At 38.0% G+C, this 16684-nt stretch overlaps 1 protein-coding gene across 4 annotated transcripts in view; it reads right to left on the reverse strand.

The window, feature by feature from the left end:
- The window catches only part of Alg9 (ALG9 alpha-1,2-mannosyltransferase), a 91920-nt gene that overhangs the window by 73301 nt on the left and 1935 nt on the right, over nucleotides 1-16684 (reverse strand). For all 4 annotated transcript variants that reach the window (XM_063255742.1, XM_013155593.3, XM_063255744.1 and 1 more), the window contains exons 3-6: nucleotides 16370-16504; nucleotides 12762-12832; nucleotides 8984-9072; nucleotides 6388-6523 (exon numbers count right to left, since the gene is read on the reverse strand). In XM_063255742.1, the coding sequence (XP_063111812.1) occupies nucleotides 6388-6523; nucleotides 8984-9072; nucleotides 12762-12832; nucleotides 16370-16504 (431 nt within the window). The remainder of the gene's footprint in view (nucleotides 1-6387; nucleotides 6524-8983; nucleotides 9073-12761; nucleotides 12833-16369; nucleotides 16505-16684) is intronic.

Below are 16684 nucleotides of genomic sequence, written 5' to 3' on the forward strand. Positions count from 1 at the left end.
CTGGCCTTGAACTTGAGATACCTCTGCCCTGACCTGCCATGTCTGGCTAAGCCATCAGTGTTCAGTGTTTATCTTTTCTACTCTGTAAGCTCCAAAAAAGGAAGCAGCGTGACTGTCTAATACAGTATCAGCAACAAAGTATTTAATAAAGGAAGGCAAAAGGATCAAAATGTGCCACCATAGGTACCTGTGGAACTCAACATGTTAAGGTGAATGCAGATGAAACAGAAAAGGGGAAGAATGGAGGAACTGACAAAAAGGAGCAGAGGAAGGAAAAGCCAGGAAGACCATGTAGAGCTTTGGAGTCGGTTGAGGATTTGGACATCACAGGAGAAGCTTTTTATTTAAAGGACTGACATGCATTATTCATGTTAGACTTCTCAGGCCAGATATGGCCTGTGTTGAATGTTCTTCTGTATATGTGCACTGTTTTTCAATAATCTTTTTCTTTTTCTTTTCTTTTTGCTTTTTGAGACAGGGTCTTGCTATGTAGTTAGGCTGGTCTTGAGCTCACTTTGTAGCCCAAGCGGATCTTGAACATGTGATACTCCTGCCTCAGCCTCCTGAGTGCTGGAATTACAGGCATGCACCACCACATCCAGGTTTCAACAACTTTTTTAAAAAACTAAAAACTCATAAACTATCCCTTGAACCTCACAGGGATTTCTCCAACAAAGATAGGCCACCTGCCCCCCAAATCATGGAATTACAGAATATAACCAACTACTGAGTCTGGAGTAAACTTGTTCAGGGAGTCCGGGAGCTCCCTCGGTCTGCAGTAACTGCACCAGCCTAGTGTGTTCAGTGGAAGCGACATAACGGCAAACATGAGGACAACCCAAAGTTAGAAATGATCTTTGAAAACAGCATTCCTCTAGGCACCAACAGATTGTTTGGGAAAAAAAAATTGGGACATAGAAATAAAAGTTTTGTTCAATGGGTAAAGATGATTTATCAAAGGCAGCTACTCTTAACGATAAGCATCCTTCATCTAGAAGTCTGAGATCCTAAATGCTCCAAGCTCTGAAACTTCCTGAGTGCTGACCTGATGCCACAACTGGAACATTCAACAGCATGAAGCTTTGTTGCAGGCATAAGATCATTAAAACTACTGCATAAGATGATCCTTAGGTTATATGTATGAAGTGTTTATGAAATACAATAAAGTAAGCGCCACCATGCTGATTGGAGAGAGCCCAGCCAGAGAAACTACACCTTCCTGGGAGCCAGCCAGTGTGTGAGCTGAAAAGCCAGTAGAGCACCCCCTCCTTCCCCACTGATATGGAGGACTCAGGGTGAAAGGGTGGCAGTGGAGGGGACTGTTTGGTTGACTGCAGGCCTGGGCCTGGGGGTCAGGGGGTCTACCTGAAGGACCGCAATGTGCATTCTCTCAGCTGTGGGGGATTTCCTCCTGTCTTGTTTGTTTTTTTTTTTTTTTTTTTTTGGTACCGGGGATTGAACTCACGACCTTGCATTTGCCAAGCAGGCACTTATGCCACTGAGCTAAACCCCCAGCCCTCCTGTCTTGTTTTTTTGTTGTTGTTGTCGTTTTGGGGTTTTTTTTTGGTGGAACCAGGGATCGAACTCATGACCTTGTGCTTGCCAGGCAAATGCTTATGCAGCTGAGCTAAAAATCCCCAGCCCCATGTCTTGTTTTTGAACCAAATGTTTTGTTCCATTTTACTGTTGCATTTTATTCCTGCATCTGGTAACCTGAACAACTGTTTTGAAGATAACAATGTGCAGTATTGTTCTGTTTTGTTGTGTTCCAATTTATTGTTTCATTTTATTTAATGTTATGTTTTGATTGGTTTTATTTTGCTTTGTTTTGTTTGACTTTGCTCTGTCTGATGGTATGGACAACTATTCTGAAGACAGCAAGATATAGCATGATAGCTATTGTTGATTTCCTAGTGTCCTGTATTGAAGTTGTGTACCACTTTACTGCTGAATTTTGATTGGCTTTGTTCTGTTTTGTTGGGCTTTGTTCTCTTTAAAACATGTGTGTGTGTGTGTGTGTGTGTGTGTGTGTGTGTGTGTGTGTGTGTGTGGAGGGCTGGGGATTTACTTAGTGGCATAAGCATCTGTCTGGCAAGCATAAGGTTGTGAGTCCGATTCCCAGTAACAAAAAATAAAAATAAAAAAGTAAAAACTATTCTCAGGTTATACAAAAACAGGATATTTGGACTTAGTTCACTGGCAGGTTTGCCAACTCTTATGGTACTGAGCAATGAAAAGCCATTACAAGTCAAAACAGGGACATGATACAAGCAGAACTCGACTAGAGAACTCTACTGCAGCTGCAGAGTGCAGAGCAGATTTACAAGGCTAAGAATGGAGATGTGGAGACCACTTAGCAGGCTGTATTGTAATCCAGGGGCAGAGGAAAGGTGAAGAAACACAGATCAAGAAGACACTTAGGGAAAAAAATTTAGAAGCCATAATAAATTAATACAATGTGAAAAGAAAAAGAGTCACGTAATTTGAAGGTTTTCAGTTCAGTACTGAGCAGACAGCAATACCATTTATTGGTATAGAAATACAGGTAGAAGGGGCTGGGGATTTAGCTCAGTGGCATAAGCACCTGCCTGCAAGCAGGCAGTCGTGAGTTCGATCCCCGGTACCGATAAAAAAGGAAAAAGACAAAAAAAGAAATACAGGTAGAGAAACAGATGTAGGGGAAGGCAATCAGTTGAGGAGATAGATAATAAGCAATAGGAATGTGAGTGAAGTCAAAATTTTCACTTACAATCATAAAGTTTTCAGCTAGACCTGGTGCTACATATGGCAGTAATCTTATTGCTCAGGAGGCTGCGGCAGGAGGATCACTGCGAGTTTGAGGCCAGCCTACACTACAAGTGAAACTCTGCCTCAAAAAACAAAACAAAAAAATCATAAAGCTTTCTTTGCTTTTAGAAGTATTTTCCGGCCAGGTACAGTGGCATAGGCCTGTCATTCCTTCTGCGTGGGAGGCTAGGGCAAGAGGATAGCAGGTCTGAGGCCAGTCTCGGAAACTAACCAACACCCCTTCTCACAGTTAAAAAGCAAAAAGGATCAGAGATGGAACTCTGCACTCACTGGGTTTAGTCCCCAGTATGAGGAGAAAAAGGTATTTTGCATCTACTGACATAGGAATTATAAAAGTGATGAGAGGGGCTGGGAATTTAGCTCAGCAGCATAAGCACCTGCCTTGCAAGCATGCGGTCTTGAGTTTGATCCCCGGTACCGATAAAAAAAACAAAAAGACAAAAAAAAAAAAAAAGTGATGAGAGACAGCAGAAGTATAGAAAATAGCTAAGGTTCACTGAGGAACATAATTTAAAGGTGGTATGTAGAATAGAAGAAAGGATTAGACGTGGGAAGCTAGAATTAAAAAAGCAAGAAAGAATACTTAAAATGGCTTACTCTAACATAATTCCCTGTGTAAAAATTTATCTCATCCCCCGTGAATCAGCGCCATGTACAGGCCACTGGTGGGACAGACAGACGCCAGCCATTTCCCATGAGTCAGCACCATTTGCAGACTGTGGGGGAAGAGATCAAGAAGTCACCAAGAAGCAAGCCCTCCCTGCGAATCGGCACCACGTGCTGAAGGGAAAGCCAGATGCCCTTCGGGCACACAGGCTGGGAAACAAGAGCCATCCCCTCTCCCCTATGTAAGCAATGCTTACACAGAGAAACACAGGCTGTGATGGCGGCTACTGATGAAAATACGACTTAACGCCTGTAGTGCTTAGTGGTCTCACTGACCTTGCAGGTCTAAAGCTGGTGGTCTGATCATCTATTCAGAGAATAATATGAAATGTAGCATCTAGGGGGGAGCTCCTTCTGAAGGTGGTGGCCACTGGGGGGGGGGGGGGAGTTGGGATTAAACTCACGAACTCGCACTTGCCAAGCAGGCGTTTATGCCACTGTGCTAAATCCCTTGCCCTGGTGGTAGCCATTGTTAATTTCTTATTATCTTGTTGAAGTCCTGTATCATTTTCATTGTTTTATTAGTTTGGGTTTTATTCTGTTTTGTTTCATTTGATTTTTTGTTTGTTTGATTGTTTTGGGGTTTGGTGGGGTGGGAGGGGGTACTGGGGACTGAACTCACAACCTAGTGCTTGCCAGGCAGGTGCTTGTGAAACTGAGCTAAACTCCTGGCCCCTCATTTGATTTTATTATATCTAATGGCACAGGCAGCTACTTCAAAGATAACAATATATATTATAGTAGCCACTTTGGATTTACTATTATCTTGTTTTGAAGTCTTCAATGCATTCATTGTTTTGTTTTTACTGGTTCTATTCTGTTCTATGATGATTTTTACTATGTCTGAAGGTATCTGCACCTATTTTGGGGACAATAAGAGACACTATGTAACCACTGTTGATTTCCTATTGCCTTGAAGTCTTGTGTCACTTAACACTGGTTTTGATTGGCTTTATTCTGTTTTATTTTGCTTGGTTTTAGTCTCTTTAAAATAAAAAATTTTTTCAATTTTATCTCATAGTAAATTTCCAAAAGTATGCAACTGACAAAAATGTTTGCTGAAGTATTGTAAGACTAAAAAACAAAAACAAACAAACAAAAAAAGAACAAAAAACTGGAAACTAAATGTCTACCAATAAAGTACTGGTTAAGTAAATTATGATCAGCATACAACGGAACGCTACACAACTGATGTACAGAATGATATAATCTATGTATAAGAGAAGATAAACATATCTATAGGATAATTCTATTTGTTTAAAAAATACAGTTATGTATGCACATGTATTTGTTTTTGTTTTTGTTTTTGTCTTTTTCTTTTTTATTGGTACTCGGGATCGAACTCACGACTGCTTGCTTGCGAGGCAGGCACTTATGCCACTGAGCTAAATTCCCAGCCTCCTGCACATGTATTTGTACCCACAAAGCACACAAGGATAATTTCTGGGAAAATATATATAAAATTATTAATACTGGTTATCTGTGAGGATTCGGTTGGACAAGAAAAAAATTAGGCTTTTGTGTGATGTACACCTGTAATCTTAGTACACTGCGAGGCTGAGGCAGGAGGATCACAAGTTTAAGAGCAGCCTGGGCAATTTAATGACCTAGTGAGATCATGTCTCAAAAGAAAAAATAAAAAGGGCTGGAAATGCAGTGAAGGCCCTGGGTTCAATCCCCAGTACCAGCAAAATAAATAAATAATCAAAATTAGGAGGTTTTTTGTTTTTGTTTTTTGCCATGCTAGGAATGCAACCCAGATAAGCACTCTACCACTAAGCTATATGCCCAGCAAAGAATTCTTTGTTTTTTTGGTACCAAACTCAGGACCTCACACTTGGCAGGCAGGTGCCAGACCACTGAGCTATATTCCCCAGACCTAAAGAATTCTTCTAATCTTGCAAAATCTGGTACTTGTTTGCTTGTGGTACTGGGATGATACCCAGAAACTTACACCTACTAGGCAAATGCTCTACCACTGAGCTACACTCCAAGTCCCTAATACTTTTTTATAATACAGAAATAATACTTCTATAATAAACTTCATATCAAACTAAAATATTTTTTAAATTACTAATATAGTCAAGACGTTAAGTGTAAGTATATACATGGTGGAAGAAAGACTACAAAAGGAATGACAGGCACAATTGAACTTTAAAAAAAAAAACGACACAGGCAAGAAATGAGAAAGACTGCAGCAAACTCGTATTTCTCGGCGAGGCGACTGGGGAAATGCACAGCACAGGGTGAAGCAGTGCGGGGAAAACACCAGCTGCAGAGTTACAGAGGACCAGAATCAAAAGCATGCAAATCAAGCTGGGTGTGGAGTCACACACCGATAATTCCAGTACTGAGAAGGCTGAGGCAGGAGGATCACAGTGAGTTCTAGGCCAGCTTGGGCTCAAAGTGTTGAAGGCCAGCCTGAACTACATAGTGAGACCCTGTCTCAAAAAGACCAAAAAAGAAAAAGGGGCAAAAAGTAAGCATAAAATTTTTTTTTTGAGAAAAATCTCACTATGTAATTTGGGCTGGTCTCAAACTCTATGTAGGTTTACAGGTATGCACCACCACATCCAGTTCAAGCATAATTTTAAAGACAAATTATTCAACCTCTTAGTTTATTTTCTTATTTATAATCATAATGATTACAGTCTCTTACAGAGTTCTTTTAAGGTTCAGGAGTAAAGTTTCTAAAGGATTTAGCAGTTTCTAATATGTAGTGGAAGATTAAGTCACTATTGTGACTTAACATAATAATAAACACTAAGAAAACTGTGCTTTCTTTTCCCAGAACCTTTGCTAGTCCCAATAACTCCTATAACTTTGGTGCTACCTGCAATATGTATTTAGTCCAACAGTAACATCTGCCACAGGCTTAGTGATTATGGGAGATGAACTGTGTTACTTTCTTACCCAAGAGCTGCACTGAACGGCCAGCCAACGATAGCCCCTGCTGCCACGCCCAGCACAGCAACGGGAATCTTGTCCATATACCAGCCGGTCATGGCTATCAGCGTAGTGTACATACAGAAGCTACTAGGAAGGAAGGCTGCAAGCATAAAAAAGAAAAATAAAAATGAAAAGATGAAGGAGGACAAGAGACTCAGACTGGCATCAAGTATTAAAAGCTCACCTACACGGCAAAATGTCAATAGCCAGTCAGATATTTTGGGCAATGCTTTCTTAGAAATAGCCAATAAAGGGATATTTCTTTTTTAAAAAAAATAGTAAGTTCAATGCTTTTCTTATTTTCTCATTCTTGATGTTTAGGTACCAGCACATGGCCTTGGTTTTATAATACTAACTATGCCATTCCTCTCCTGTCTCTCAAATTCAAAACTTGAAAAATTCCAGTTTGCCCAAGAATATCCCAGGCAGGAAATACGTTTTAAAAGACTTAGAGCCATTGCTGACAACTTCTGAAAAACAAGTTCTGATGCTCTGAGACAGCCTCGGTCATAATGGGTACTGCACAGGAACCCTAGAAAGCCTTCCCACGGGGAAACATGGAACAGCAGCATCACTTCGCACACTTGATCCACTGACATGGCCTGAAATTATTTACATCTATCATGACCTTCTTGTGGTGTACAGCAGAGGACTAAGCAAATCCAGTCTTTGCAATACCAACAATCAAAGTATTTCAAGTAATTTTGAACAAAAATACAGACCTGCTTCTCCTATTGCAGAGGTCTGATTTCTCTTAACACCAAGGGAAAAAATAAGTCAACTTCAAAAGAACTACAATGAATAGGCAGTGAGATTTCAGAAACTCAGCAAAACCTAAACGACTACTTCTAAGATAACAAATGAATATATTAATTAGTGTTAATTTCTTACTATTTTTTAAAAATTCTGTATAATTTCTATCCTTTTTTCTGTTTTGCTTTTTTTAAAAAAGCAGAATATGTTTATTGAAAGAAAGAAAGCTTCTGTCTGAGAGAGACAGAAGGGGTCACAAGTAGGTTGCTCTATTTTGCTTTTTTTTAAAAAAAAAAAAAGAAAAGAAACTTAGCAAAGGGTTCAGAAGCTCTGTTCCAACTTATCTGTGCTTCAACTAACATTATAATACTAAAGATACTCCTGGGAACTTGTACAGATACAGTGGTACTTCAGTTCACAAACACTTTGTTCACAAACAGAAACTTTGGGAAAATTTTGTTTTTGCTGGCAAACTCTGCAGTGGATGATAAACACCACCTCAGCCATCTTTCCCACACAAACACGAATGTGGCCATCATATCAAAAACCGTAGAACAAGTAAACCTCATGAACTGAAGTACCACTGGATACGTTAAATCAACAACGACAAACCTTTTAGAGGTTTCAATGGTAACAGTGGGCTGCGGCACGCACGCAATGCACAGGTTTGCGGTCACTGTGCTAAATAATACAGATGCCATCCAGTGTTGTCCATTTCAACCGCCAGTGCAGAGGACAAAAAAGCACAGGTCTGTGGAATTTCTGCCGGCTCTGAGGGTAAAGCCCAGACACCTTTAGGGCAGTAGATCTCAAAGTTATTCCAGGCTAGTTCCCTGAGCTCTCACCAGAGCATTAATTTTAGTACAGTTCATGAAGAAAAAATAAATGTATAATTTTGTGCCAATTGTTACTTTAGTGTATGTTCAGTACATACAGTATATTAGATTTTGGAACATAAAAGAAAAATCTACAGTTAAAAATTACATCTAATAATTTTTCTGGAGAGTTGGGAACAGACTACCTTGTAGCAGGTTGCCCTGGCTCAGCCCACAAAACCCAAATACTCTGGTGCAGCAACTAAGTCTTCTAAATTGTAAGAAGCTTAACTGTAAAAAAGATGCCCAACAGAACATGCATACCTCCTTAAAATATATATCACATAGCGTACATAAAACAGATCTGTGAGGGGCCAGGGATTTAACTCAGTGGTGTGCTTGCTGCCTGGCAAGCTCAAGGTCGTGAGTTCAATCCACTGGTACCAAAAAAAAAAAAAAAAAAAACCCAGATCTGTGGAGCCGGGCATGGTGGTGGCTCACGCCTGTAATCCCAGCACTCAGGAGGCTGAGGCAGGAGGATCGTTGGGAGTTTGAGACCAGCCTGGGCTACAAAGTGAGCTCAAGGCCAGCCTGAACTGCATAGAGACCCTGTCTCAAAAACAACAACAACAAAAAACAGATCTGTCAAGAGTAGTATTTTTGGCACAAAGAACTTCTTAAACAAAATTATGTTCTTTCCCCTACTGGCCGAGAAGAGAAAAGGGCAGCTGACTCAGGAAGGTAACAGGAAGCAACTACCAGTGCTACCCGTTGTGAATTTGACTGTCAGGAAGTGATTTCACCTTTCTAAATTTCAGCGCTCTCACCTACATAATTACTGTAAAGATCAAACATGAAAATGTAGTTAACAGTGCTCTGCAAATTATTCACATGTTTCATAAATACTGGAGACACCTGGACAAGTGTTTCCCTTCAAAAAAACTGTAAACCAAAGGTGAACCTGCTCTCCCTCTGCCCACCCTTCTGCTTACCAGACGATGAACAAAACATGCCCGTGCTGAGCACCAAGAAGGCTAGCATCATCCGACTCACGTGCAGCCCGAACTTCTTACACACAGCCCTAGAAGAAAGCAGAATTTGCACAGTGGATATGAGAGATGGACAATTCAGAGAGGGAAAGCACGCCTGCAAAGGAAGCAACACCAAAGAGTTCAAGTCAAACACACAAATACAACTATCCTAACAGGTTTGTAGCAATTTTATATGCCTATGAAATCCAAATATCCTGATTGCTGACACAGGAGAGAAGCTCTCTACCTAAGAGGAAATACCTACTTTACATGGCAAGACCATGTCTATACCAACTGAAGGTAGCCTGCAGGCGCACGTGGGTGCAGTCCACATTCTGACTCGGCTACTTATCAGCAGTGGGGACCCTAGTCCACTCACAATCTGCCAGATTCCTCATCTGTAAAATAAGAATAATGGGTTATACCTACTTTTAGGAAGTTTTTGTGAAAACTTCCCTGTTTTTCTATGCATGGAAAAGTGCTTGGGAGGGTAGCTGGGACTAAGCTGCACTGTACTAAGCAGTGGTTAGCAGAAGAGACGGGGGACACATGACAATGGACGGTGAGCGCCTCAGCGTTTTTGAAACAGGCAATGATACATCAACTCCTTCTACTTCCTTTTAATTTTCCCAATCCCACAAGTTAAACATCTTTAGATATTACTGCTTTGCTTAGTCAGTATTTGTTCAGATATACCTATGTGCTAGGTTTTTCCTTGATCAAATCCCTTATTTCATCTCAGAGCTTCCTTCTGAAATAAATTTATTTTCCCCTAAGTATACTTTTTAGAAGCTCCTTTACCTGATTTTGGTAAACTCTCAGGTTTTTTTATTAGTTTCTTTTTCTCTAATGTCTTTATCTTGATCTTAAAAAATGGTTTATCAGTGGTCAATTTTAAGATGACATTTTCTCTCAGCACTTCGAAAGTACTTTTTTTCAGTTTTTGCTGGTTTTCTGGCTCTTGAAAAATATGTCAGTCTAATATTTCATGCGAGGTATTCTTGTAGTTCTCTATCAACTTTTAAGATCTTTTTCTTTGTCCCTGGTGTTTTACGGTCTTGATAATTTCTTTTTATGCATCCAGCTTGGGATACGTTTCTATGGGTTATCACTTTTTTCCAACCATTTCTGGAAAATTCTCAGCTATTATTTCCATGATTACATCTTTATTACATATATAATTTTCTATAATCAGGTTAGATATGCATTAAACCTTCAATTTTACTTTATGTTTCATAACCTCTTCTGTATTTCCTTTTTTTTGGTCTCTACCAAATTCTTAGTTTTCTTCAAATTAATCTTGTAGTTTTCTTGTTAGTAGTACTGTACATAAGCTATTTAAAATATCTTCAGTTTTAAATATCAATATTGTACAAACATGGTTATAAGTGATATACAGTAAATGAAATCAGTATGTAATATTTTCATTTCTAGAAGTTCTGATTATTTTTCAAAATTGCCTGGTAATTTTTGTTTTTTTTTTTAAATTTTATTTAAAGAAAGACTAAACAAAACAGAAAATGGATAGAAATAATACATACATTCAAATAAAAAATAAACAGTAAAAAATCACTAGTTAATGTTTACATACTGTCCTCTTACAAATAGTTGTTCAAGATACAAAAGCGGAACATATAAAGTGGGAATTCAAACAGCGAGACTGCAAACAGTTCTGTTCAACTATCCAATAAAAACTTAGTAATATGGTTATCAATCCTATCCACTTAAACATACATGCAGTTATCCATATCTTCAATTATGTTGAGATTGAACAAACCCAAGCAGGCTAATCTCACTCTGAACAAAGAATAATACTATTGCTGGGTGTCATATTATGACACTCCAGGATCAGCACTGGGTACTTTAGTGTCTTTTTCTTCAAAGTATTTGTTCATTTCATCATGTGTCATGAGATCAGTTCTTGTAAACTGGTTATAGTTCTACACATGCATGAGTCTTAACATGTATTTCTATCCTTTCTATATTAGAGGAAGAAACAAAACAAAGCAAGACAAAACAAAACATATTCCTATAAACACATGAAATGAAAAAGACATATAAGACCATTGTACAAGGAGTTCTACCATAGTCCCTGTGTTGTCTCTTGTTATCTTCAATAGAATTGGCTATATCAGACATAGTATAATTGAATATATCAATACATAACAGTATTAATAAAACACAACTTTGTACACAGTATATAACTTCAAAAGCAGGCAGTTATCAAACCAGAATGTACATCGTAGAGTCTTGTCATCTTCAGTGTAGTTGCCTATACTCTCAGACCTGATACTATCAATCATGTCAGTTTTGAATAAAGTCTGTCGATACCAAACAGCAATCAAACCAACCAGATTTAACTAAGATCAGTCATGATAGAACAGTGTGGGTCATACAGGGCTCCACTGCCTGGTAATTTTTGTACTTTCTTCTTCATGTCTTCAGTTCCATCTTCCACTTCTTTACAGATATTAAACATACTTATTTTATACTGCTATTTTAATAACTCCTAACAAATGGAGTTTTGCAGGTCAGCTTTTTGTTGACTAATATTTCTACGGGCTCTCACTCATAATACTTCGTTCCCTCCTTCATTAATTCCTCACCTTGTGACTGACATGTATCATTTCTCACTTATTAGAACCTTATCTCTGGTAACTCTTTGTTATTTGGGTTAAGATTTCAGATCTTTAGAGAAACTTTTACAAATTACTTGGGGTACTACTAACCCACAGCAATTTAAAGTATCTTCAACTTGGGGTTCAAGGGGATCGTGTAGGTGATTTGAATTCAGGACCAAACCCATACAGGCCAACACATAGTTACAGCTGTCAAAGGCACCACTGGTTTTCTGTTTGTTTGTTTCCAGTACACCAGAGTCAAGGTCAAAATTGTTATTGTTTTTTTAATCTGACATTTTTTTTTTTTTTTTTGTCTTTTTCCTTTTTATCGGTACCGGGGATCGAACTCACGACTGCCTGCTTGCAAGGCAGGCGCTTATGCCGCTGAGCTAAATCCCCAGCCACTTAATCTGACATAGCTGTGGGAAGATTTTTAACAATGATCACTAAGTCTAAAACCCCTTTAATGCATTATTAATGTGTTTGATAGGTGCCATATAAAAAAGATAGCTAATTTTATTACTAGAACACTTAAATGCCTCGTAGTTCCATTAATATTCAATCACTTAGACTATGTATGGTGGCACACACCTGTAATCCCAGCACTCTGAAGGCTGAGGCAGGAGGATCACTGAGACTTTGATACCAGCCTGGGCTACCAGGTGAGTTCAAGGCCAGATTGAACTACATACATGGTGAGACACTGTCTCAAAAACAAACAAAAACTTATAGCTCATTTGTGAAAGACAATTGGACGCAAACAGACAGAGTCCCACTTCGTGAAGAGTTTCCGATCAGCAAACTCTGAGATAGCCGTAAATCATGATCCTATACTGTATTTTATGCCCCAAAATAAGGTTCTACTAAATCCTACTAAGTAAAGATCAATTAGACATGTATCAACAGAATTAAAATTAATGATATTTATGAACCTCAAAAAAGAATACAATAATTAGAACTATTCCTTTTTGATTATTTTTTAACAAGTTGCAGTTCACATCTAATACCAGGAATCAGAAAAGTGTTTCTTATATCTAATTGCCAACCTATCAGAGAAATGATCTATGGTATATTCAGTGTCTTCCTGGCACTTTTAAAACCAATGCTTTTATACTTACTTGTAAAAGTAAAGTTCACAAATACAGCTCACAAAAGCCAGAAGACATCGCAAAAAGTAAAAGACAAGAATCTGAAAAAAATATAGAAGAAAATGTAAGTTATATGTAGGAGCCCAAAAAATTAATAAAGATGAAGCCATTCTCATTTTTCAACAATAAACTATACTAGATAAACTGGTATAAAAACAGTATATATCAAAGTCATACAAAGCTTCATTTCCCCAGGCTTAGTATAACCATTGTTGTCACTCTAGGAGGAAGGAGTGGGGGGAGCTCATGAAAATGTCAACTACAGCTCTATATATTTAGCAAATACTGTTTAAAAACCACAAAATGCCTACTATATGCATATTATTAATAAATTATGCTACTACATAGACTATTACACAGATTTTTTTTCAGTATGATACTAAGTACTTAACCCAGGGCCTTCATACTGAGCTTCATTCCCTGCCATTTTTTAAATTCTGAGATAGGACCTTGCTAAGTCTAAGTCACTAAATTGTACAAACTGGGTTTGAATCTGAGATTCTCTGCTTCAGCCTTCCAGACTGCTGGGATTACACACATGTGCCACCAGATCTAGCACTTAAAATATTATGGCTGCTTAAGAAATGCTTGTTGCAAAAAGTGATTATTTGCAAAATGCTGAGTGAAAATGCATGATACAGTATTATACCTCAAACTCCAGATGTAGGAATTATATAGGTATGAAAAGACTGAAAAGAAATATAATAAAATGATAGGAATAGCTATGACAAGTGTGATTTTTCTTCCTACCTATCTTCCACACTTCTATAATATGATCAATTTTATAATTAATGATATCAACTTAAAAAATAAAAATAAGTTACATTAAATAGCTTCCTACTACAGAATATCACGTTTGAGCACTGAATTGACCAAGTGTGGCGGCACATGCCTAAAACCCCAGTACTTGAGAAGCTGAAGTACAAAGATGGCAAATTTGAGGCCAACCTTAGCTACATAGTGAGTCCGAGACTGGTTTGGACCACATGCCAGTTCCTGTCTCAAAACAAACAAGGCAACAAAATACTCAGGCACTACTTAATACATAGCAGGATTAACTTAAGTACATATAATTTGGAAATACTGTATTCAACACTATAACCAACACAATCCCAAAATGAGTTTAATGAACTGATCCCAGATTCATTCATTAATTTAATAAAACATACTGAAAACCCACAATACAATGAGTGTAGTATTGCACAGGTACTATTTCAGGTGATACGAGGAATACAGATAATTTTAGAAAAATCTCTACATTTAAGGACTCTTCATCTAATAAGAGTGCAAATAAACATAGACAGTTGAAAATTAACGTGAACTTATATAAAAATTGTATTTAGGAACAGGACAACCATGTCCCCCATCTCTATAATATTCAACCTAGTCACTAAAAGTTCAGCTTCATACAAAAGAAATAATATATAAGGAATAGAAAGGAAGTAACTATATATACTGCTATGGTTTGGCTATACTTTATCTCCCAGACGTTCGTGTGCTGAAAGTGTGATCCTCAGTGTGGCGATGCCAAGATGGTGAGCTCAGAAGGCATGTGACCTAATGCAAGGTCACTGGGTCCTGAGGGCTCCACTCCAGGAATCGGGAGTCTCACAGGAGTGGATTAGATCCTGATTTTTATAAAGTGCGTACAGCTGTCTCAGCCTGTCCTCCTGCACAAAGCTCTTTCTATATGTGGCAAATTCCCTTTCTGCTCCTCTGTCATATGAAGCAGTCAGGGGAACTTTTCCAGGATGCTGGCACCAGGCTGTTTGGACCTGTCAGTCACCAGAATCATGAACCAAAAAACCTCTTTTTTACAAACTACCCAGTCTCAGGCATTTTGCTAAAGTAGAGCAACAAAGAATTGGACTAAAATATATACTGATTGGGCTGGGGATTTAGCACAGCAGCACAGTGCCTGCTTTTGCAAGTGTGAGGTCTAAGTTCCATTCCTGGTACCAAAAGGAAAAAAAAAAAAAAATATATATATATATATATATATATATATATAGAGAGAGAGAGAGAGAGAGAGAGAGATGATGAAAACTCAAGGGATTGACCTGATAAACCACTGGAATTAATTAGGAAATTCAGTCATATATTCAATATTAGATTTTTAAAAAACCCATCATGTTTTCCTAAACCACAAAAAAAAGCTGGGTGTGGTGGCGCACACCTGTAATTCCAGCACTCAGAAGGCTGAGGCAGGAGGATTATTACAAGTTTGAGACCAGCTTGGGCTACAAAGGAACTCAAGACCAGCCTGAACTGTAGAGTGAGATGCTGTCTCAAAATGACCAAAAAATAAATGAATAAATAATAAAAAAAAAAATTCAAGACAATATTTATAATTAGAAGAAAAACCACAAAGAATCTAAGCATTAATCTATCAAAGACACAAGATTAAAATGGGTATATTTTAATTTTTTTTTTAAAAAAATAGAAAACCTAACTTTTCATGTAGATAAATATATAATTTCATTTAGGTAAATATAAGACTATAAAGATATTAATTGTCATATGTTACATGTAAACTCAATGCAATTCTAATGAAAAGCAAGATTAGGTATGAGAAAAACTAATTCTAAAATGATTTTTAAAATTCAGATCTTATAAAAGACAAAGCAAGAAATTCATCCACCAGTTATTTATATTACAAAACTGTAATAATCAAAGCAATATGCTACTACTTAACAAAGACACCACTGATAATGAATAAAGGAAACAGAGCCATACACACGTGAGAGTAAGATGTAACACACAGGTAGCTTTACAAATCAGACGAAAAGGATGGATTATTTAATGAATGGTGCTAGAAAATTCATTTAATCGCATAGCGAAAAAGTAAAGTTAGTTCTTTTTGCATTTTATAAAAATAAACTTCAAGTCTAAGTAAAAGGTAAAATTATTAAGCTAACTGCAGAAAATACAGAAGAATATCTTTATGATCTGTAGTAAACAAAAGATTTTGTTTTAAAAGATCTAAAACCGGGGCTGGAGGTTTAGCTCAGCGGCATAAGCGCCTGCCTTGGAAGCAGGCAGGCGTGAGTTCAATCCCCGGTACCGATAAAAAGGAAAAAGACAAAAAAAAAAAAAAAAAAAAAGATCTAAAACCCACCAACCATACGAGGAAGACACTGATTTGATTACATCAGACTATATCAAAGTTAAGGATTTCTGTTTGACAAAGAAATTCTCTATTAACTTAATAGAGGGCTGTAGACAGAGACTTGGTCATTATTTATGGCTGGGTCACTTAACACAATGTCTACTGAATAAATGCTGTCCTGTTAATGTCTATTGAATAATAAATGAATGATTCTTAAAAAAAAAAATAAATCTCTTCGCTGGGCATAATGGCCTATTCCTATAGTCTAAGCTATTCAGGGAGACTGGGTGGGAGGGTCACCAGAGCTCAGGAGTTTGAGACCGGCCTGGATAGCATGGCAAGATTCTGTGTTGAAAAAGAAAACAAATTCCCCTCTTTGCTTCCCATCTGTTTTGTTCTCTTCTCAAAACTGTTGCAGAGACTTACCTCTTGATCAATTGTGATTGTACTCAGGTTAGCCTATCCTTACCTTATTGGTTTGTAGAATTCTTGCATGAAATGCAGCCGGCCAGGCATGAAGCAACAGGTATGCATAGGAGCGAATAGCATATACTGGGGAATATTCCCAAGTCTGAAAACCTTTTCCATAGATGAGGTAGTGTGTCTAAAAAAACAAACAAATGGATTCAGAGTTCAACTGCCTGCCAGGTGGGATGACGCATGCCTGCAATCCCAACACTTGGGGGCGGACACAGGAAGATCACCTGGGGAATATATAAACTCAAGGCTAGCCTGAATTACACAGATGAAACCCTGACTCAAAATAATGTAATTAATTGCCCAA

The sequence above is a fragment of the Cavia porcellus genome, unplaced genomic scaffold (genome assembly GCF_034190915.1).
Source record: "Cavia porcellus strain 051 isolate PalLab524CR breed Dunkin Hartley unplaced genomic scaffold, mCavPor4.1 scaffold_9, whole genome shotgun sequence".
NCBI lineage: Eukaryota > Metazoa > Chordata > Mammalia > Rodentia > Caviidae > Cavia > Cavia porcellus.